Source organism: Aotus nancymaae, unplaced genomic scaffold (genome assembly GCF_030222135.1).
Source record: "Aotus nancymaae isolate 86718 unplaced genomic scaffold, 86718_ANA_hifiasm-v0.15.2.pri h1tg000014l, whole genome shotgun sequence".
Lineage (NCBI taxonomy): Eukaryota > Metazoa > Chordata > Mammalia > Primates > Aotidae > Aotus > Aotus nancymaae.
Genome location: NW_026988425.1, coordinates 124,181,115 through 124,204,752, shown reverse-complemented (window position 1 = coordinate 124,204,752; position 23,638 = coordinate 124,181,115). Strand labels below are relative to the sequence as shown.

Below are 23,638 nucleotides of genomic sequence, written 5' to 3'. Positions count from 1 at the left end.
TCTGGCCTGGCCCCGAATGCTCACTTTTAATCCTGATTTAGGATGCTCCAAAATGCAGGCTGCTAAGCCTGGGGGATGGAGTGAATAATAACGTTTGGGCTTAATGTGAAGTGAATTCTTTCCACTCTTTGGGGTCTGGAGATTTCTAATGGCATTTACTGACATGAGCTCCCTCGGTCTCCGTTTTTGCAGAAGGTTCCGAGGCCATCCACTTTTAGAAGCAGCCTGACCCCAACCCAGAGAAGAACCCTCCCGCTGAGCTCTCCAGCCTGGGCTTTTCTTTGGGTGCTGTTAACATGAGACTCTTCTCTTCACTGGCCTCAAACTACCAAAGACTTTTTGTTCCCTGACAAACCAATTTACACGTTTTGTGTGTGTGTGTGTGTGTGTGTGTGTGTGTGTTTCTTTTTCCCAGGGAGCAGCGCACTGGGACCGGACCAGGCCAGGCCGGTGGCCCCCACCTCCCCCACCCGCCACCCCCCAACACAATTTACACATTTTTAAAAATTTTTTTTAAATTTTTTATTTTTTTAAAGACAGGGTTTCACCATGTTGGTCAGGCTGGTCTTGAACTCCCGACCTCAGGTGATCTGCCCGTCTTGGCCTCCAAAGTGCTTGGATTACAGGCGTGAGCCACCACGCCCAGCCAATTTACACATTTTTAAGGGGAAAACTACAGGGCAACATGAAGTGGGAGAAGGGAGGAAAGACACAGACACAGACAGGCAGAGAGAGAGCAATAGAGAAATAGAGAGGAAGATACAGACAGGAAGATTTAGGCACAGATATCTGTTGGCAAAAATGATGCCCTTAGTGAAAATCAGTGGCCCCTGCTACTAACCAGACATGGTGAATATGATGACTCCACAGCCCGAAGCCACCTTGTCTGACCCATGGCAGTTGGAGCTGATCCATTAGAGCTCTTTACCTGCTGTTCCCAGTTGGCCTCAATGTCTTTCCCACAGAGCACCAGGCAACCACAACTGTGTATCCGGCAGGTAGCTCTCTCAGAGCAGTCATTTTATTCTTCCTGGTCAGTGTTTACAGGCACGTCCCCCTGGCAGAAGGTGAGCTCCTTGCTGGCCGGAATCCTGTCTTTCAAACTGAAACTGAGCTGGTGTTTCTGGAGCGGATGACATCAGTCATTAGGGCCCATTCTTTCTGAATCAACCTTCTTGCCCCCACCCCAAGTTCAGTGCCTCTCTCAGAGGTAGATGATAGAAAAGTGCATTTTGACTTTTCATACGTGTAGCCACCTGCCATCTTTATCAGTGGGCAAATATTCTTTGTCCATTTAATTTTTTCTTTTCTTCACAAAATTTTGAAAAAGAAAATGAATAGCACTTAAAATCTCACCACCTGGAGATAAACACATTGCCATTTTTGTGACTACATTTTCTCACATTTCATAAAGCAGACGCGCATGCACACACACACAACACACACACATACACACACAGATTTACAGTGATTGACTTATATCATGTATGCATTAAAAAAAGATTAAAACACCTTTCTAAATTCAGACATTTTTCTTTTGAACTCATCTCTTTTCCTTCAAAGCCCCACCTCCCTCAAGCACTAATCTTATAATCTATTATGGGCTTCTAGTTAAACATAGTGGATCAAAAATATGCATTAACCTCTGCTTTCTCCCAAAGCACTACTAAAATGTCAGCAAATGGATGGCAAAAGCATTATCTCTGAAGGACAAGGGGATCAGTAGAACACTAGACAGTTCTTGAGAAATGCCCATGACACTTAGGAACCTGGAAAGCAGGCAGAGCGACCGGAGTAGGAAGAGCAGAGCCCTAACTGCCTTCAGAGAGAAGCTGATAACACACAAGCTGACTTTCCTGTGATGATCCCAGAGGTCAATATTTGGGGGCCATCCAATATCCCTTGGGAAAATGTAAAAACAGGAGCAGTTGCAAGTCAGCCTAAAAGACAGTTAAGTCTCCCTGTCCCCTTCCTCACCCACCCCCCAAGTGGCTTCCCTTCACTATCCTGATAGATGACAGAGTTCACTGTCTGTAGAGATTGAATTGTAGGTCTGGGGTGGGGCACACACAGCCAGGGTTACAAGTACCTTTCTGAACACAGGCGTAAGTGGATGTGAGATGCGTAGACCTGCTCCTTACATAGCTTTGGGAACCTTGGCAGTCAGATTTCTTCTCCCATGGAAGAGGCAAGAGGATTCTTCTCTGCAGGAACTACTTTATACAGGAGAGTTCTTCTCTGCAGGAACTACTTTATAGACAAGATATATAGATACTGGCAGGCCCCCCAAATACCAGGTTCATGCCAGACCCCTCTTCACTGAACTTGCCAGTCAGGAACACTCGGAGAGATCCTACTCTTAAATAAAAGAAAATTTGAGAAAATCCCCCAACAGGAAAAACAGGCCAAAGCAAATCAAGTGAAAAAGAACTCAAACAAAAACAAGGCAGAAAGCAGAAGAAACATTTAAAAATATATAATTAATACCTTTAGAGAGACAAGAAGAATATTACCTGTATGATACATGGTCAGATAGTATTTAAAAAGAAAATTTAGAGTGCAAGACAATAACTCCTGGAAATTTATAACTAATTAGCCAAATTCAATTTAAGGAATAGCAGGACAAGTTAAGGTAGTATCCTAGAAGACATAATCAGAAGATGAAGCAAAGGAAGTTAAAAGATAAAAGATTTTTAAATGTCAAGAGCAACAATTTAGGAGGCCCAACATCTGAAGAAGAATAGGAGTTCCAGAAAGAAAAAGCAGAGGAAATTGGAAAACAAAAGGGGAGGGATCCAATAAATAACATAATAATATTTCCTAGAATGGAATAACATAATTCTCTGAAGTGAAAGGACACATCAAGAACTGACCACGGATTTTTTAAACATTAAGATACATCATATTGAAATTTTAGTACACAAGAGAGAGTAATAATTTCCAGAGAGAAAAAAATTAATTACATTAAAAACATTATAAATCAGACTGGCCTGGCACTTCTCAACAGAACATTGAGAGCTAAATTTAATGGAGCCATTCCTTCAGTATTTTGAGAAAAATTATTTCCAGCCCAAAATTTTATATCCAGCCAAACTATCCATCTTATATGAAAGTAAAATAATATTTTCAGATGTGCCATATCTCAAAAAAATTACTTCCCATTTTTTTTTCTCAAAAAAAATATTGAGTGCTATGATATTTAATACTGTCAACTTGATTGGATTGAAGGATGCAACATTGATCCTGGGTGTGTCTGTGAGGGTGAGCCACCGCTCCCGGATGAATCCTCTTCTTAATTTGAATAGTTTGCTTGCGAGTTTCCTGGCTTGGTTTCCTGGCTTTTTAGGGGCAGATAGTTGTCTTTTCCTATTCCTTCTCGATAGTCATACTACTTCTCTCTCTCTTTTTTTTTTTTTTTTTTGTCTTACCATATTTCTGCATTGGTTAGAACCTCCAGGAAAGGGCTGGGTGCAGTAGCTCACGCCTGTAATCCCAGAACTTTGGGAGGCCAAGGTGGGTGGATCACCTGAGGTCAGGAGTTCAAGACCAGCCTGGTCAACATGGTGAAACCCTGTCTCTACCAAAAATACAAAAATTAGCTGGGCATGGTGGTGAGCACCTATAATCCCAGCTACTCAGGAGGCTGAGGCAGGAGAATCGCTTGAATCCGGGAGGCGGAGGTTGCAGTGAGTGGAGACAGCGCCATTGCACTCCAGCCTGGGTGACAGAGCAAGACTTTGTCTCAAAAAAAAAAAAAAAGAAAAAAAAAGAAAAAAAAACCTTCAGGAAAACATTGAATAATTACAGGGATAGCAGGCATCTTTATCCTGTACTTGATCTTCATGAAACTACTTCTAATATTTCACCAATTATCGTGGATGCCTGCGGGACGCCTCTGGGAGGTATCTGCCATTGAGTTACAGAAGTTCCTTGTAGTCTTAAGTGACTGAGAGTTTTTCTTTGTTTCTCTTTTAATAAGTAGTTGTTACTAAATGTTGCCAAATGTTTTTGGGTTTTGTTTGCTTTTGGTTGAGATGTCTTTTTCTTGCTTTTTTGTTTTTGTTGTTGTTGTTTGTTTGTTTGTTTTGATTTGATTTGATTTTTTGGCCCTACTGAGATGGACCATGTGGTTTTGGCAGCTGTTGAGGTGATCACAGGGCGTTTCTTTGCAATCTGTTAACATGTTTAATTACATGAATGGATTTTCTAGTGTTGAGTCACCGATGCATTCCTGTGGATAAGGTGTGCCTGTGCTGATCATGTGGTATTGTTCTTGTAGAACTGCAGTAGATTCAACTTATGACCATATTCTTTTTTTTTTTTTTTTTTTTTTTTTTGAGATAGAGTCTCACTTTGTCACCCAGGCTGGAGTGCAGTGGCACGATCTCAGCTCACTGCAGCCTCTGCCTCCTGAGTTTAAGCGACTCCTGCCTCAGCCTCCGGAGAAGCTGGGATTACAGGCATGCAGCACCATGTGCAGCTCATTTTTTTGTATTTTCTGTAGAGACGGGGTTTGTCCATGTTGGCCAGGCTGGTCTCGAGCTCCTGACCTCAAGTGATCCCCTTGCCTTGGCCTCCCAAAATGTTGGGATTACAGGCGTGAGCCATTGTACCGGGCCGTTACCGTATTCTTTCTAAATTTTTTGTCTATTTTCCCCAGTGAAACCCAGACCTCTCCTGGTCTGGTTTCAGTGTTAGGATTGTGCTAGCTTCGTAAGACAAGTTCGGAGCATTTCCATACTTTTGCTATGCTCTGAAACTCAAAGAAATGTTAGAACTGGACAGATGATAATCCAGGACAGGTACCAGGAGGCCCAGAGAAGGAGGCATAGGTTAGCCAAGTAGCGTTACACACACATGCCGTGGCCAGCACCTCAGTACTGCTGAGGACAAAAGAACTCTGTGCTTCCCAAGGAATATGGTGGGGGAGAAGGGCGGGGAGGTGGGCAAAGGCAGCATCTTAGAGGCAGGTGAGGATCGGAGTCAGTCCTGAGCTCTGAGGAACTTTGAGCAGGAACATTACCTGACCCGATCTATATTTTTTAAAGTTACCCTTTTTTGCATAGGTGTAGACAGCTGTCGGGGAGACCACAGTACAGAGGTGGCTAGGGCATCGCGTCCCAGAGCGCTGAGCCTTCTGTATTGCTGATGTGGTACCCATCACTGAGACAGGAAACCTGGAGGAAGACCAGGTCAGGGAGGTGGACTCGGAATGGTGGGGAAGCGTGGCACTTGACGTGCGTGTCTTCAATGGGGAGCCAGCTTGGAAGCCCTGCATGAGGTGCAGAGAGCCCCAGAGGGGTGGTCAAGGCAGGAGGGTGCCGTTGGGGAATTATCCCATAGTAACAGAGCTGAGGTGGAGGGGGAGGTCATGCAGGGTCCAGTGAGAGGAGAGAAGGGCTTGCACAGAGCCTTAAGGAATGTAACAATTCCAGTTAGGGGCAAGGTGTCAGACCATGCAGGGCGTTGAGGATTTGCCTAAGGACAAGGAGGCAAACTGGGCCAGCCTGGGGACATGGCAGCGCCAATCCTCTGTGAGGCCTCAGAAAATGAGGACTGGAAAAGCTATTATGTTCGGCAGCACAGAAGGCGGGTCTCCTTCCCCAAGCTCCCACCCCTTCTCCATGTTGCCTCAGGTGACCCCATCTTACAGGCAGTCCTGGCCCGAAGCCTTGCAGCTTCCTGATGTCTGTCCTCCCCACACATCCCACATCTGTTCTGTTCCTCCTGCACGGCCTCCTGACTCCACCCTCAGACCCTCTCTAGGGTCAGAGCCCCGCCCATCACGCTTCTTCCCCAACCCTGTTTCAGGATGTCATGGTTCCTGCCGCAGCTCTGGTCCTGATAGCTAGTCCACCTTAAGAACCACAGGCCGGGTGCAGTGGCTCAGGCCTGTAGCCCCAGCTACTTGGGAGGCTAGGGCAGGAGAATTGCTTGAACCCAGGAGGCAGAGGTTGCAGTGAGCCAAGATTGTGTCACTGCACTCCAGCCCAGCGACCGAGCAAGAAACTGTCTAAAAAAAAAAAAGAATTACAGTGGTCTTTTCAAACTGTACATTGGATCAAAATCAGAAACGAATCCCAAGGTGCTTAGAATGGCTCCCAGGTCCAGCACTCTCACCCCTGCAGTTGCCCTCATCCCTGCACCCCCTCTCCCAGCAACCCCTCTCCCAGCATCCCCTCTCCCTGCACCCTCTCTCCCTGCACCCTCTCTCCCTGCACCCCTTCTCCCTGCACCCCCTCTCCCAGCATCCCCTCTCCCTGTATCCCTTCTCCCAGCATCCCCTCTCCCTGCACCGCCTCTCCCTGCACCGCCTCTCCCTGCACCCCCCTCCCTGCACCCCCTCTCCCTACACCCCCTCTCCCTGCATCCCCTCTCCCAGCATCCCCTCTCCCAGCATCCCCTCACCCAGCATCCCCTCTCCCAGCACCCCCTCTCCCTGCATCCTCTCACCCAGCATCCCCTCTCCCTGCATCCCCTCTCCTAGCATCCTCTCACCCAGCATCCCCTCTCCCTGCATCCCCTCTCCCAGCATCCCCTCTCCCAGCATCCCCTCACCCAGCATCCCCTCTCCCTGCATCCTCTCTCCCAGCACCCCCTCTCCTTGCATCCTCTCACCCAGCATCCCGTCTCCCTGCATCCCCTCTCCCAGCATCCCCTCACCCAGCATCCCCTCTCCCTGCATCCCCTCTCCCAGCATCCCCTCTCCCTGCACCCCCTCTCCCTGCATCCTCTCTTCCTGCATCCCCTCTCTCAGTTCTCTGTGCGTTCTTGGTCTTCCTTGAACATGTCAGCCAAGCCCCAGAGTCAAGGCCTTTGGCTGTTGTCACTGCCTGGACATCCTCCCACATCCCTGCCCAGTGGGTTCCTTCACCATCCATCTGCCCTCAATCTTTGTTCAAAAGCCATCTTCTCAGAGACCTCTCCTATTTAAAATTGCCACCGCCCCTGCCTGACCTTTCTCTCTGCTTTTTTTCCCTGCCTGGCTCTTACACTCTCTGGCATGCTATGTCGTTTATTGCTTGAGCATCTTCCTCCCCATGATAAGGTCAGCTCCAGGAGGGCAGGGACTCTCACCTGCTGTTCCCCAATGTGTCCCTAGCACCTGATATATTCAATATGTGGCCCACAGTACAAACTCAATATATATCAGTTGAATTCACCTCAGGGGTGCTGAGAGATAGGAAGAAACAGAAGGCCTGCCCCGCCCCATAAGAGATGTGTTGGTCCTAAGCCAGACCTGCAAGAGGGGGAGGTCATGGCTCCACCCTCCAGCCTTCCTCAGCCAACAGGCCTCCCAGAGGTGGCGGGTCCTGGCCCCACCACTATGAGGGTTCCACAGCTTTCTATTATTTTATTTTCAGCTTGTCGGTCCTTAAACAAAATCTATCTACAAAGACAGGAATATATGGCCTGTCTTCTCTGAGCTCCAGTCTGTGCCCTCGCACATGGGAGGTGGCACACATGTGCCTGTAGGAGACAGGAGGGTTGGCAGCAATGCAGCACACTTCAGGCCAGGCTGGGGCTGCAAAGACCCATGACCCCACCTGCCTTTAAGAAGGGCAAGACAGGCACCCCTGAAATTGGAAATGACACAGACAGCCCCACACACAAAACGGGCGGGCCGCTGGCCACAGGCTCTTCAGAAGAAGGCTCGCTGTGTCGCTGCTGGAATAACCTGGAGAAAATGGACTCTGGCAGCTCGGAGAGAGCTGAGACCCACGGCCTGGGCCTGGATGCGAATTCTGCTCTGAGACTCAGGCGGTTGGCCAGGTGGGCTCCGGGCCTCTGGGATCTAGACGCCACCCTCCAAGGGGCCTCAGATGGCGGCAGTGGGGGCTGTGTGACCTCGCAACATGCCTTTCTGGATGCCCAAATCCTTCCCATGCGCAGCCGCCGCCCTTTGCAGCCACCACTTTCTCAAAGTAGATTTACTTTCAATCGCCATTTGCTAAATCTCTTCCCTCTAAACCTTTTAGGGATGGAGGGATTAAGCCTGATTACAGATGTTGGGGGTGGTGGCAGGGGTCAGGCAGGAGGGGCCGCCAAAAGCCAACACATGCTCCTCCTGGGCTGACCCAGCCTGCGGCTGGCCTCACCCCAGGATCTGGGCCCCCTCGCCCAGTGTGGTGGGGCTGCCTGGAGCGTGTGGCTCCGCTCCTGCCCACCCAGAGAGGGCAGCCCCGTGCCCCTGGCCTGGCCACCAGAGCGAGTTAGCAGGCGGCTCACAGTCTCCGAGAGATGAGCTCCTTCAAGAGGGGCTCACTCAAGAGCTCCACATCGGGGTCCCAGAAGGTGAGTGAGCTTTGCCGGTGGCCTGCGGGCAGCTGGGCAGAAGGGCAGAGGGACGCTGGTCTCCAACTCCGTCATCTCAGAGTCCTGGGCCAGCGGGCCCTGTCCTCCTAAACTGTGCTGGGTGGGCATGGGGAATGGAGTGTTCAGAGCTCTGACGTCAGGGTCCCTTCTCAGAAGGTGGCCCTATATTTCCTGCCACCGTATGGTCTTAGTTGCTCCCACCTTTGAGTGGTCGTGGCACCCCGGGAGGCGTCTGGGCGGCACAGATCTTTTCACCATCTGGAGTCAGCTGTTGCACATCTCTCGCTTTCCATGAGACGGTGGCACCCCTTGGCTCTCTCTACTGGACTCAAGCTCACCCATTGTTCATCAGATGCTTGTGTGGGCTCCAGAGGAGCCAGGGATGACTCAGGCGTGGGCCTTACCCTCAGGGAACGGGGTCTGGCAGAGGAAAGGCGACAGCAGCAGCCAACAGGAGGGAGGGCCAGAGCCAGAGGGGCCCTAAGTGAGAACCTAGGAGGGTAAGAGGCTCCCAGGACTCTGCTAGCTGTGTGGGAAACCGCCTCTCCCAGGAACCCCAGACAGGACTTCACTCGGCACATGCTGATTTGAATCTTAGATGTGCTTTTTTTTAGGTGACTCTAAACCATCCTGGGAACCGTGGCCCGGGGTGGGCGGGGGGGGGGGCCCGCCTGGATCACACCGGAGGCCTCTGGACACGCCTTGCGAGCCCTGAGGGCTCAGTGGAGAGCTCTGCTTCTTTCAGGGCGCTGTCCATGGTACACAGAAGGGTCGGGGGAGGCAGCAGAGGAGCCGGCAGAGTAGCAGCGGGTACAGGGCTTGTGTGGGCCGGGGAGGGTACAGCCCCCCAGCTGGCGCTTACTGAGCACCCGCGACATGCCCACCAGTGCTCCAGAGCTGGGACGGACCGCTGAAGCAGTGCAAGCCAGGTGACCACACTCAGAGAGGTTATTTATCTGGGCTGAAAACACAGCCCCAGGCAGGAACTGCTTCCCATCTACACTCAGCTCACCAGGCTGCCGTCTCCCCGTGCATAAAACGGGGCACAGGCAGATGTCAAACCAGGTGTTTGCAAATCTCTGACATCCCATGAGCCTGAAAATGCAAATGGAAAAAATAAAAGGCTCTATAAAAAATAATAACAATAGGCCAGGTGCGGTGGCTCACGCCTGTAATCCCAGCACTTTGGGAGGCCCAGGCGGGAGGATCACGAGGTCAAGAGTTTGAGACCAGCCTGACCAACATGGTGAAACCTTGTCTCTACCAAAAATACTAAAATTAGCTGGGCATAGTGGTGCACGCCTGTAATCTACTCAGAAGGCTGAGGCAGAAGCTTGAACCTGGGAGGCAGAGGTTGCAGTGAACCGAGACCATGCCACTACACTCCAGCCTGGGCAACAGAGCGAGACTGTCTCAAAAAAAATACAAAAATCAAAAACACACAAAAATAAAGAGTTAAAACTTGCCTTTATTGTAAAATAGGAAAGATCCATCCTTGGGGCTCAGTTGGGGGCAGGCACATATATCTGCTTTTGTGCGCATGTGTGAGAGTCAGCATTTTTTTATTGTTCTTTAGGTTCTGGGGTACATGTGCAGATCATGCAGGATTGTTGCATAGGTACATACGTGGCAAAGTGGTTTGTTGCCTTCATCCCCCTATCACCTATATCTGGTATTTCTCCCCAAGCTATCCCTCCCCACCCTCCCCATCCCCCGCTGTCCCTCCCCTAGCCCCGCCAACTGACGGCAGTGTGTGATGCTCCCCTCCCTGTGTCCATGTGTTCTAATTGTTCAACATCAGCCTATGCATGATACCATGCAGTGTTTGATTCTCTGTTCTTGTGTCAGTTTGCTGAGAATGATGGTTTCCAGATTCATCCATGTCTCTATGAAGGACACGAACTCATTGTTTTTTATGGCTGCATAGTATTCCAGCATTATTTTTAGAGACGGCACACACCCGTGTTCTTGTGTGAGTGAACATTTGCAAATGCACTGCTGCATTTGGCAGGAACAAGAGACTTGTCATTCGCCGAGCAGTGATGACTCCATGTGACCTCCTCCCCAGCACAAAGGTGGCCCACACTGTTCTTGCTGATAAGCTCTGAAAAGGAACAGGGTTTTTGTTGTTCTTGAATTTGATGTCACCTATTCACCTGTGCCCAGCGTACTGCTGTATGTCTGGTGCCCTGAAATTGCAATGGGTAGGGTCTGGGAGCAGGGAATTCAGCAAAAGGGGAGGCTTTGATTTTGGTCCAGATTGAAAAACAGCACCACCTTTACACCCGCACACTCACAACCATTCCTACAGGACCTCACACCGTGCATTACTTCAAGCCCAAGGACAAAGACAACCCCCGCCATCTGAGGTGATCCCATGCTGTGGTGGTGTCAGAGGCGTTTGAACCAGAGCGACTCCATTTTGAGTGAGGGCTGGAAAATGAGGCTGGGGCTTGCTGGGCTGCATCCTCAGAAAGTCAGGCCTTCCTTACTTCTGGACGTTTACAGTGAAGGGAACAAATTAATCATGTTTACTAAACAGATCCAGACTTACGAGTGCCCAGAAGTCCCAATATCTGGAAAACAAAGGCATTTCTAAGTTTGCTTTAAAGATAATAATATTGATTCTTGCAAAATATAGTAATTAAGAAAATTAATCCTTTATCACAAACCCCCGTAGCCGAGCACATTTCCCCAAATGTATGAGGATTGCACCTAGGGTGGGCGCGCTCCTCCTCTTACTTCAGGCAAGCCCTACTCGCCTATAAAGCAGCCGTTCCTTCACCACTTTACTCTCTTAATAACCTTGCTTTTACTTTGCACTGCAAACTTGCCCTGAATTCTTTCTTGTGCGAGATCTAAGCACCCTCTCTTGGGATCTGGACTCCTGCCCTGTAAGAGTTTGGTGCATGCCAAACTCCTACAAAAACTTGTAAGAATTGAGAGTCTTGATGGCACAGTTTGCCCTAAGGCCTATTTATAAAAGCCCTTGCTTAAGAAGTAAAATTATGGGCCAGGTGCAGTGGCTCATGCCTGTAATCCAAGCACTTTGGGAGGCAGAGGCAGGTGGATCATCTGAGGTCAGGAGTTTAAGACCAGCCTGACCAACATAGAGAAACACCGTCTCTACTAAAAATACAAAATTAGCTGGGTGTGGTGGCACTTGCCTGTAATCCCAGCTACTTGGTAGGCTGAGGCAGGAGAATCGCTTGAACCTGGGAGGCAGAGGTTGCAGTGAGCCGAGATCGCGCCACTGCATTCAGCCTGGGCAATAAGAGAGAAACTCCATCTAAAAAAAAAGCAGGCTGGGCGTGGTCCAAGCACTTTGGAGGCCAAGGCGGGCGGATCACCTGAGGTCGGGAGTTCAAGACCAGCCTGATCAACATGCTGAAACCTCGTCTTGAAAAAAAAACAAGTAAAATTATGATGGCAGAATGAAAGACAATAGCTATAGCTTTAAGGAAGCCATTCTTGAAGGAAGTGCTAGGAAGCAGCCGTGAAACCACACGGGCACACAGTGGACTGTTTTCATCCTGTCTCCTTGCATTCTTGGCCCTCCACGGACGCAGTAGCTTGGTGCTGGTTCCCGGTTTCCTGACCGAAAGCAGCACCCCTCTGCCCCGTATTTGCTGCAACACACCAGCTGCCCTGTGAGAAAAACAGACACAAGCCACACCATGCGCAAGTCTTCCAGGGTCTTCTCTCCTGCCCTTCTATCTGTACAAGGCGGATCTGACCCTTTGTCCTTGGCTGGTCAGCTGTTCCCAGCTCTGAAGCTCCTCCTTTGGTCTTAGACCAACAGGGATGCACAGCATGGACTCGGGAGGCAGTGAGCAAATCCCTGGAGACCCTGGGACTCTCGAGCGCCATCCCTCAGAAGCCTGCTGCTGGGAGGCCCCACTGGCAAAAACAGTCCGTCTTCCAGGAACGGCCTCCAAATATTTATGCAAGAGACGAAAAATGTGATTCTGCCTGGCACTTTCTTCCTTTTTTTTTTTTTTTTTTTGAGACGGAGTCTCACTCTGTTGCCCAGGCTGGAGTGCAGTGGCACAATCTCAGCTCACTGCAACCTTCACCTCCTGGGTTCAAGTGATTCTTCTGCCTCAGCCTCCAGAGTAGCTGGGACTACAGGCACCTGCTGCCATGCCCAACTAATTTTTGTGTTTTTTGGTAGGGGCGGGGTTTCACCATGTTGGTCAGGCTGGTCTCGAACTCCTGATCTCAGGTGATCCACCCAGCTTGGCCTCCCAAAGTGCTGGGATTACGAGTGTGAGCTATAGAGCCGGGCCACGCCTGGCACTTTCATCCCTGTCTACATTTTTGTTGTTGTTGCTAAAAGACACAGATAAAGTCAAGAGTCAAAGTTCAAGATCCTAAATACGATTAGTAATAGTACAGCCCCCCAATTGTATCCATCTACCTTAGACAAATTCTAGTACATGTGTACAAGGAAATGTGCAAAATGCTCACATTTGCTTTGCATGCTATAGAAAACCAGAAACAACAAATAGTTCATTCAAAAGGGTATGGATGAGCTTTTGTTTATTCACATAGTGGAATACTACACAGCGCTTAAAACAAACGAACCAAGCCACGTGTATCAACATGGATAAACCTCAGAACAAACTGCTGAATTACAAAATAAGACCCTGGCCAGGCGTCTTGGCTCATGCTTGTAATCCCAGCAGTTTGGGAGGCCAAAATGGGCAGACTGCTTGAGTCCATGAGTTTGAGACCAGCCTGGGCAACATGGTGAAGCCCCATCTCTATGAAAAATACAAAAACTTAGCCAGGCGTGGTGTGCCTGTAGTCCCAGCTACTTGGGAGGCTGAGGTGGGATGACCACTTGAGCCCAAGGAAGTCAAGGCTGCAGTGAGCTGCACTCTAGCCTGGGCAACAGAGTGAGATCCTATCTCAAAAAAAAAACAAACAAAAAAAAAAACGAAAGCACACTATTTACAGAAAAATCTAAAACATACAAAAGAAATCCAAAATAAATACATATATCTCTTCAAAGTGGAGGGAGGTAGTTGTATCTGTAAATGTTGACAGAAATAGTCAAACTCTGTGAAACATCTAAGGCGGTTTATTCTGAGCCAAATATGAGTGACCATGGCCCAAGGCACGCTCTCAAGAAGTCTGGAGAACATGTGCCCAAGGCAATGGGTCAGAGCTTGGTTTTATACATTACAGGGAGACGTAAAAGACCAGTCAATACATGTGAGGTATACATTGGTTCAGTCTGGAAACGGGGACGACTTGTGGGGAGGGTGGCTTACAGGTCATAGGTAGATACGAAGGTTTTCTGGTTGGTTGAAAAGAGTTATTATCAAAAACCTGGAACCAATGGAAAGAAGTGTCTGGGTTAAGGGGTTGTGAAGTTCAGGGTTCTGATTACCTAGAAGAAGTCTCAGAGGTGGCCGTCCTTAGAGACAATAGATGGCAAGTGTTTCCTATTCAGGTCTTTCACAGGTGCTAGACCCTCGGCTAATATCTTCAGGACTGGGAGGGCCTGGAAGGGGAAAGCTCTATTGTGTTAATAGAGACTCTTTACAGCTGCAGAAAACGGCCATTTCAAAATATGGCAAAGGAAGAGTGAGGAAAGGATTTAGGATGAATAGAGTTGGATAAGTTTTCTTTAGTGAGTTTATACAATGGCTTAGTTAGAATAGCAACACCTGGTATCCCGAGGGACAGTAGCAACCACACCCAGGAAGGAGAAAAGCTGTTGTTTGGTGGATCGGGTTGGGGTTTGGGAAGTTAACTGGATACGGTTGGCAGGGAGAGCACGTGTATGCTGGCGAAAGATTATAACAGATGGGGAAGAAATTTGGGCTTCGGAAGGGGATACACGATACCCCTTTGAGTATAGATGCTGCAGAAGCAGGAGGGTGAATTAAAAGGCCATGTTGCAATAGAGGGTGATAACAGACTTCACTTTTAAAGCCTGTTGTGGGATGAGATACTGGGGCTGGGCAGGGTAAGAGTGGTTAGGTTTTAAGGGGATGATGAGGGATGAGTGACTTGTAGCAACGGATGGGAAGGTGGTGTTTTACACCCTAGGGTTAGGGTTGGGGACATAAGGGGAGCTATTGAGAGAGGTACGGGTTTGGGGAGGAGGGCAGCAATGAGGCGTGGATGTAGCCCAGGAATAGTCAAGGAGGCAGACAATTTCGCTAGGATATCCCGGCCTAACAGGGGACTGGACACGTGGGGATGATTAGGAAAGAATGTGGAGAGGAGTGCTGGCCTAATTGACACCAGACGTGGGGAGTTTTGAGAAGCCTGGAGGCCTTGCCGTCAATTCCCACCACAGTTATGAAAGCCAAGGAGACAGGTCCTTGAAAACAAGGCAGCGTGGAGCGGGTGCCTCCGTGCTGATTAAGAAGGGGATGGACTTATCCTCCACGTAAGAGTTACCCGAAGTTTGGCGTCCGTGATGGTTCAAGGGGCTTCTGAGATGCTCGGGTAGCGTTCGTCTTTAGCCACCAAGCCGAGTATTGGAGCTTCAGGAGCTCTGGGAGCAGCAACGTGAGTCAGACAGTTGACCTTCTGTGGGGGCCCCGCACAGATGGGGCAGGGCTTGGGAGGAATCCCGGGCTGCGGGCATTTCTTGGCCCAGTGGCCAGGTTTCTGACACTTGAAGCAAGGTCCTGGCGGGGTGGCTGGACGAGCTGCAGTCTGGGCACTTTGAAGTCTTTGTGAGCTGGTGGTGTGGCTGGGGTTTGTCTTACGGAAGAGGCAAGCATCTTCAGTTTTGAGATGCGTTGCCACCAGGCAGATTTTTCCCTATTAATGAACACCTCGAAGGTGAGGTTGCTTCGGGGTGGCTGGACGCGCTGCAGTCTGGGCACTTTGAAGTCTTTGTGAGCCGGTGGTGTGGCTGGGGTTTGTCTTACGGAAGAGGCAAGCATCTTCAGTTTTGAGATGCGTTGCCACCAGGCAGATTTTTCCCTACTAATGAACACCTTGAAGGTGAGGTTGCTTTATTCCTGTTGTGGGGTTTGAGGACCAGATTTTAATTTCTGTACCTTTTTGTAATGTTGGGGTTGATTGGGTGATAAAATGCGTATTAAGCATTTTTTAGGGGTGAGAGTGGAAGTAACGATGACGCTATATTATTCCAGGTGAGATTATTGGACTGGGTTAAGTATTGGAGGATTTGATGAAAACGAGCCTAACCAGTGGCCAATTTGGAAAGGTTGGATAAAGGAAAAGGAATGTGCACCCTATCTATGCCTTTGGCTCCAGCCACCTCTGGAAGGGGGAATTGTTGAGGAGGGGCAGAGGAGGTAGCCGCAGGACTAAACTGTAAGCTGGGCCACGTATAAGGTGCGGAGGTGACAGGAGGGGTATAAGGAGGTGGGGGTTGTGGGCAGAGGAAGGAGGAAGACTCTAGGGGGTGGGGTTAGGTCCTGGATTAGGGCCTGGTTCGGACAGGTGGGGAGAAAGGCCAGAAGGGTTGATGGACAAGGAGGATTTTGACTTACCGGCAGAGGAAGGAGGGGCAGATGGAAGGGAAGAGGAGGAGTAGAGATTAGGGAGGGATTGGTGTGTAAAAAATGCCTGGACGTAGGGAATTTCAGACCATTTGCCCGTGTTGCAACAAAAATTGTCTCAATTTTGTAAAATAGAGAGGTCGAAAGTGCCATTTTTTGGCCAGTTGGAGCCGTTGTTTAACTTGTATTGTGGCCATGCAGTGTTACAGAAGAAGATGAGACGTTTGGGTTTTAGATCAGGAGGCAGTTGAAGTGGCTTGAGGTTCTTTAGAACACAGGCCGGCAGAGAGAAGGGAGGGACAGAGGATGGACGATTGCCCAAGGTTCTGGAAACCAGCAGAGACAAGGAGAACAGGCACACAACCCAGCCGCTCAATAGGCGTCCCTAGTTGAGCCTGGGTTGAACCTCATCATTGGTGAGCGGTCAAAGAGGGCGTCCTCTACGTTGACCTGCCACCAGTATCCGCCGGGAGCCTGGTGGGTGAGTGACTAGGGTGAACGTCTCCATGACAGTCCAACCCCTGGGGAAACCTGGGTTCCCGGATCCGTGACCTATGTAGGATTTTTCCGATCATGAATGTCATGGAAGAACTTGGTCTACCTGATTTTCCTTGTCTTTGCGGTGGAAAAAGGAGGAAACCAAAAGGGGAAGGAAATGGAAAGGAAAAGACAAAAGGATGGGAAAGCAGAAAAGAAACCACTTACCAAACAAAACAGCCGGCGGTGTGCGTCTGTGGGCTGGTCTTATGACCCCAGGTCGGTGGGTACATCTCTTCATGGAGGGAGCACAAGAACAGGGACGGGGGTTTGGTCTCCCGTAGGAGTTCCCCGTCCTGGGCTTTGGCACCAAATGTTAAAAACGTGCCGTTTGAATGAAGAGACCCCCCACACAGGCTTTGTGTGAGCAACACGGCTGTTTATTCACCTGGGTGCAGGTGGGCTAAGGCCGAAAAGGGCGTTAGCAAAGGGCAGGGGGATAGGAGTTGGTGTTATAGGTTTGGGGTGGGCAGTGGAACGTTACAGAGTAAGATCAGTTACAGTGGTGGGGGTAGGGTCAAGGAGTATACATTACTATAGGGTTAGTTACAATGGCGGGTGGGATAAGAGTAGTTAAGATGGCGGGGGGGGGGTGGTTGAGGAGTAGTCGCATTGTCATAATAGTTAAGATGGCAGGGTGGGGTGAGGGGCTCGTCCCGGGAAGCTCCACTGGGTGATTAGGGACAATGGCTAACGCAGGCAGGGGTGGGAGAGGATCAGCGGAGGCAAGCAGGACTTTAGACTTTCAGGCTCCAGCCTTGCACATGGAGACCTGATGGAAGCACTAGCACCATGCTTGACTCCCTTTGAGGCCACAGCACCCCCACTTCCCAGAGAGTGTTGCTGGAACTAGGGCATTCTCATGTACACTCACATAGGCTGTGTTTGGAATCAGCTTGGATGCAGAATTCTATATGTAAATTTGTAACCACCCAAGGGGTTCACCTTGCCCGCTGCCTAGACAGAGACTATTCATCAAGACAGGTGAATCACAATAGAGAAAGAATAATTCATGCAGATTATTACTCAAATCAGTCCCCAGCATTCAGGGAGCAGAGTTTTGTTTTTTTACAGAGTTTTGCACTTATTGCCCAGGCTGGAGTGCAGTGGTGCAATCTTCGCTCACTGCAACTTCCACCTCCCTGGTTCAAGTGATTCTCCTGCCTCAGCCTCCCAAGTAGCTGGAATTACTGGCACGTGCCATCATGCCTGCCTAATTTTGTATTTTTAGTAGAGATGGGGTTTCACTATGTTGATCAGGCTGGTCTCAAGCTCCTGACCTCAGGAGTTTGATCCACCCACCTCAGCTTCCCAAAGTGCTGGGATTACAAGCGTGAGCCACCGTGCCTGGGAGTAGAGTTTTTAAGGATAACTTGGTGGGTCGGGGGAAAGCCAGTGAGCCAGGAGTGCTGATTGGTCAGGGATGAAATCATAGGGAGTCGAAGATGTCTTCTTGTGCTGAGATAGTTCCCAGGTGGGGGCCACAAGATCAGATGAGCCAGTTTATTGATCTGGGTGGTCCCAGCCGAACCATCAAGTGCAGGGTCTGCAAAATATCTCAAGCACTGATCTTAGGAGCAGTTTAGGGAGGGTCAGAATCTTGTAGCCTCCAGTTGCATGACTCCTAAAGCATAATCTCTAATCTTGTGGCTAATGTGAGTCCTACAAAGGCAGCCTAGTCCCCAGGCAAGAAGGAGGTCTGCTTTGGGAAAGGGCGTTACAGTCTTTGTTTAAACTATAAATTTTAAACTAAATTTCCCCAAAAGTTAGTTCAGCCTACATCCAGGAATAAACAAGGACAGCTTGGGGTTTAGAAGCAAGATGGAGTCGATTAAGTTGGATTTCTTTCACCGCCTCAGTCATAATTTTTCAAAGGCAGTTTCAGATTCAAAGAATTCCTGTCTCACAGAAGGAGGAGACCCAGAAAACCCCGTCTGTTCCCCAGTCCTCATCAAAGGCCTTGAAGGTAACAGACCCCATGCCACCCTCACCCATCTCTGTAGGGCTTCACATCATGCAAGGAATAAAACCAAAAATCCATCTGTGATGAAGGGCTCATTGCTGTCTTGCTAAATTTTCAATCCACTGAAGACCTGTACTGTGAGACATGGGAGAGTTTTTCTTCAAAGTTTATGTCTTAGACTACATTATAAGGAGTTACAATCTCTCGCTCTGTGGTCATTATCCACTATTAGCATAAACATATACCCATGTATATGTATATATTCCCTAAATCAGCTACGTCTTAAATCAGCTACCTTGACTCACTCAGGCAAGTCTGAACAGAACTGGGCAAGCTGCAAACCCTGGAGCATGCCATTCCGTATTTGGAAACCCTCCTGACCTCCTCACTAGCTTCCTCTGCTTCCTTGTCTTCTTTCCCCCTTATCTATTCAGGAAATTTCCAAGTTTTTAACCAATCCGGTCAAGCATAGAATGTGAGGTCCCATTCCGGCCAATGGAAATGACACAGCAGCAGAGCAATCGCGTCAGGTTATGAGAGTTATAAATGTCCCTGTCTCCTTTGTTCAGGTGTGCTCTCGTGGCAAGACTGCCGGTGAGCTGCACCCTTCCTGAGGGAAGTAAACTAGCCTTGCTGAGTGATCTGTTGTCTCGGTGTGGACTTTTCCCAATGTTATAATCCCATTTCCAACATGTACTTTCATACAATGCAATAAAAATGAATTGCCAAAAAATGAAATTTTAAAATGACATACAAAATCCAAGCCCTTTTTGTTTTTTAATTATTAAATTCCACAGACAGTCATTGATTCCTTCAAACTGCTAAACTTAGGTGTGAATGCAGGCTGTCACGTCTGAACCTTGGGTGTGGCCGGTAGCCAGCAGCTTGCAGCCCATGCATGGAGCACACTTTGAGTACTAGGATCCAAGAGACTCTACACATCCCATTCAATCCTTTCCCCAGTCCTGGGAAGCAGGGCTCTGGTCCCCTCTCCAACTGAAAAAGATTCTTGGAGGTGGGAGCCTTATCCAAGGGGCCTTGTAAACCAAAAGCTGTCTGTATTGATTGAGACTTGTCAGTGTTTCCAATAACATGCCTGTGACACAGACTCAGGAGGTCCTGACAGCAGGTGCACATTGCTTCAGTCAGGAACAGCGGGAAATCCTGAAGGATGGAGTGGGGAGGCTTTCAGATCATAAGTGAATTTACAGGTTTTCTGACTGGTGATTGGTCAAAAGAGTTCATCTAAAGACCTAGAATCTGGGCAGGTGCAGTGGCTCACACCTATAATCCCAGCACTTTGGGAGGCAGAGACGGGTGGATCACCTGAGGTCAGGATTTTGAGACCAGCCTGGCCAACATGGTGAAACACTATCTCTACTAAAAATGCAAAAATTAGCTGGGCATGATGGCAGACACCTGTAGTCCCAGCTACTCTAGTGGTGAGGCAGGAGAATTGCTTGAACCTGGGATGCAGAGGCTGCAGACAGCCAAGATCACACCACTGCACTCGAGCCTGGGTGGCAAAGTGAGACTCAAAAACAAACAAACAAATAAATAAATAAATAAATAAAAATAAAGACCTGGAATCCATAGAAGGGAGTGTCTGGGTCAAGATAAGAGTTGGGAGACCAAGGTTCTTATTATGCAGATGAAGCATCTAGTTACAGAGCTTCAGAGAGAATAGATTGTAAGTGTTTCTTATCAGACGTAAAACCGTGCCAGACTCTTAGTTAATTCTTTCCTGTATCAGGGAAAATACCTGGAAAGGGAAAGGGATTCTCTACAGAATGTAGATTTTTCCCCACAAAAGATAGCTGTAAAGGACTGTTTCAAAATATGTCAATGAAATATATTTTAGGGTAAAATACTTACCTGTGTCTGCTGGCTGTTCTTCTGGTCGAAAGAATTCAACTAAGGAGCCACCCTAACTGCCTGCCTGACCAGTTTCTTCCTTTCTCTTCTCAAGAGGTCCTTCTATAGCCTAATACCAAATGCACCTGGGAACACCAGCCCCAGGGCATGCCCAGCTCCAAACCAAAGGGAATACGGAGTCCTCTGATAGAGATCCACAATGCACATCAGCACACTAAAGGCTCTGATGAGTCCCACAGGAAATAAACCTCCGTTGAACCCAGAGTCTCCTGTAGAAGTAACCCTTTCCATGCAAAATATATCACATCGCCCAGTTTGAGGACATCTGAGAACACTTAGGGCTGCCAGCAACACAAGATTAAGAGTTAGCTCCTAAGGTTGCTAATGGAGATGGAGAAAGGGCTTTACCCCTGACTTCCTGCACAGCTAGAGAATGGGGCTCCTCCTCCTGCTGCCCAGGCAGGGGGATGCAGCAAGCACAGGATGTTTAAGAAAGAAAAGAAAAAAGGCCAGGCGCGGTGGCTCAAGCCTGTAATCCCAGCACTTTGGGAGGCCGAGGCGGGTGGATCACGAGATCAAGAGATCAAGACCATCCTGGTCAACATGGTGAAACCCCGTCTCTACTAAAAATACAAAAAATTAGCTGGGCATGGTGGCGCGTGCCTGTAATCCCAGCTACTCAGGAGGCTGAGGCAGGAGAATTGCCTGAACCCAGGAAGCGGATGTTGTGGTGAGCCGAGATCGCACCATTGCACTCCAGCCTGGGTAACGAGCGAAACTCCATCTCAAAAAACAAAAAAGAAAGAAAAAGAGTTTGCTGCCCAAAGTCACTACTAAATCAGTAATGCTCACCAACAGAGTATCTTCAAGTTTCAGAATTGAAGAAATTGGCAGAATGTTAAGATGGAAGAGGAATTTTATTTTATTATTTTTTTAAGATGGGGTTTCACCATGTTGGTCAGGCTTGTCTTGAACTCCCAACCTCAGGTGATCCGCCCACCTTGGCCTCCAAAGTGCTTGGATTACAGGCGTAAGCCACTACGCCTGGCTAGGAAGAGGGATTTTAAAGATGCACACAACAAGGCATAGCGGCCATATACCCCAAGGGCCCAGGCAGCTCTCAGTTTATCCTCAAAGGCTCAGGGGACAGCCTTTGGTTCCTATGCATGCTGCATTCAACAGAGCTCTTTGTAATTGCTGAAATACGTGAAAAATTTAGTTTCTTAAGCACAGTCAGAGAACATACACACCCGTCCCTCATCTAAGCCAGGGTGTTCTTTTCTTGGAGCAATAGCTGGCAGTGGCTCCTCAGAGACCAGGGTAAGTTCCATGGCTGGCAGGGGCCCTGAAAGCCACCTTCTCCTGCCTGCCCCCATCCCAAAGCCAATAGGGTCTCCCTCTGGCCATTCACGGATTTCCCAACATAGCCCAGAACGCCCCTAGTTGCCGGGAGCCCTGGCTGCACCCTTCACAGTGACAACCTGGAAGCTTCTGTGTCCTCCAGGGTGGGCCCAAGCCCCTGGCAGGCAGTCTTTCTTCCAGCACCCCTCTGGCTCCACCCTTCCTTCCCCTCTTTCCGCTTCCTTCCCCTGCAGGAATGAACACAGCCCTTCCAGGATTTGTTTCTTCCCTGGCCTCTGCAGCCCTCAGTTCCCTTCCAGGCAGAACTGGGATGTTGGTTATCAGGCTACCTGAGTGTTTTCTGCCTTGGAAAGGTTGGTCATGGCAACTCACAGGAACCAGACACTGTCAGACCTGTGGGGTCATTCTTGCACTGCAGTTTGGAGGGACACAGGTGGGTTGCACTGTTGCCATGTATGCTGTGCAGGGCATCTGCAGGCTGCCCAGGCCTTCAGGGAGAGGAGGCAGGAGACCTGGTGCCCAGCCTGGCTGCCTGACTCCCAGCATGCCTAGGGGACCATCAGACCACCCAGCCATCTTACAGACAGCAGAACTGAGGCTATGCTCGAGTGGTGTCTGTGTACTGGCAGGAACCAGCCGGCCACTTCCTGCTCCCCACAGGTTTCTGCTCGGATTACACATTTGCTAGGGGGTAAGGTGACTAGCACCAAGCGGAGGGGAGTTCTTATCTGTGCAGATGGCAGGCTGCTGAAATTGACAGGTGCATGACACTAGCTGCTTTTCTGCCCCTTCATTCTCCCTGGTGAGGCGTGGGAGCTTTTTGATGAAGAGTTTACCTTTTCTCCTTTCACAGAACAAAGCCACTGCTCCACTGAGGGAGGCCTTGAAGCTTTATTGAAATTCACACCACCACAGAGGAGAATTCTTTGCCAGCGCATAATGTTGACGGTTGGACTTTGATTTACGTAATCAGGCTGGAGCGTTCTCTCCTACACAACCAGGGTGCAGCTGTGCCGGAGCCAGGCCACCCAAAGGCCCCCAGCCCTCCAACCCCCTTTGCTCCTTGCTCACCCCCAGCTCATTAACACATTTCCCAAGATCAAGGAGCCAGGGACCTGCTGTCCTCGCACCCCCCATTCAGATCCATTTCATTTGAGGATCTTTGACTCAGAAAAGTTGTCTCAGGGCTTTGTCCCTTTGTTAGACCCTTGGGTCAGCCTGGGCTGCCCTGCTCCCTGCAAGGACACGTTGTTATGGAAATCTTGGGGAAGGCTGAGGACACAGTAGACAAACTGCGCCGTCTCTGTGCCTCCCTGCTGGCCCTCCTTGACCTCCCTCTTCCCAGCCTCTGCTGAGGACACAGTAGACAAACTGCGCCGTCTCTGTGCCTCCCTGTTGTCCCTCCTTGACCTCCCTCTTCCCAGTCTCTGCTGAGGACACAGTAGACAAACTGCGCCGTCGCTGTGCCTCCCTGCTGGCCCTCCTTGACCTCCCTCTTCCCAGTCTCTGCTGAGGACACAGTAGACAAACTGCGCTGTCTCTGTGCCTCCCTGTTGTCCCTGCTTGAGCTCCCTCTTCCCAGTCTCTGCTGAGGACACAGTAGACAAACTGCGCTGTCTCTGTGCCTCCCTGTTGTCCCTGCTGGATCTCCCTCTTCCCAGCCTCTGCTGATGTTGTTTATTTGTTTTGGTTTTTAATTGGTCCCAGCAATTCCACAGGCACACCAGCCCCAGGCGAGATTTCAGTATTCAGCAAATCAGAACCAGAAACCAAAGCCACCATCACTGGCAGGCGGCTCAGCAGCCACCCACCTCCCTGGGGACTGGGACCCTGGCCCCTAGTCCCATTCAAAGCAGCTCCATCCCCAGGGTTGTCTTAGCTACTAAGAAAAGTTACAGGCTTTTTTCCACATCAGTCTATTTGTGTCCTTGGAAATGCTCCCCCAAATGAACACAAGCAAATGTCTAGAGAAGACCCAAGTTACCCTGAGTGGCACCATCCAGCTGCACTTTCCATACACAGGGCTCGCTTGCACTTCGGTTCCCGGCCTGGGGACTGCAGGAGCAGCTAATCTGAGAGCAACTGG

General features: G+C 49.4%; 1 protein-coding gene across 3 annotated transcripts in view; it reads left to right on the top strand.

Moving 5' to 3' along the window:
- Positions 1-8,064: 8,064 nt before the first annotated feature.
- The window catches only part of TRPM1 (transient receptor potential cation channel subfamily M member 1), a 155,172-nt gene continuing 139,598 nt past the window's right edge, over positions 8,065-23,638 (top strand). For 2 of the 3 annotated variants that reach the window (XM_012472492.3, XM_012472490.3), the window contains exon 1: positions 8,223-8,295. In XM_012472492.3, the coding sequence (XP_012327915.1) occupies positions 8,242-8,295 (54 nt within the window). In that variant the 5' untranslated portion in view covers positions 8,223-8,241. Of the gene's footprint in view, positions 8,296-23,638 lie in introns of all 3 variants that reach the window. The other variant, XM_012472491.2, reaches the window with a different exon arrangement.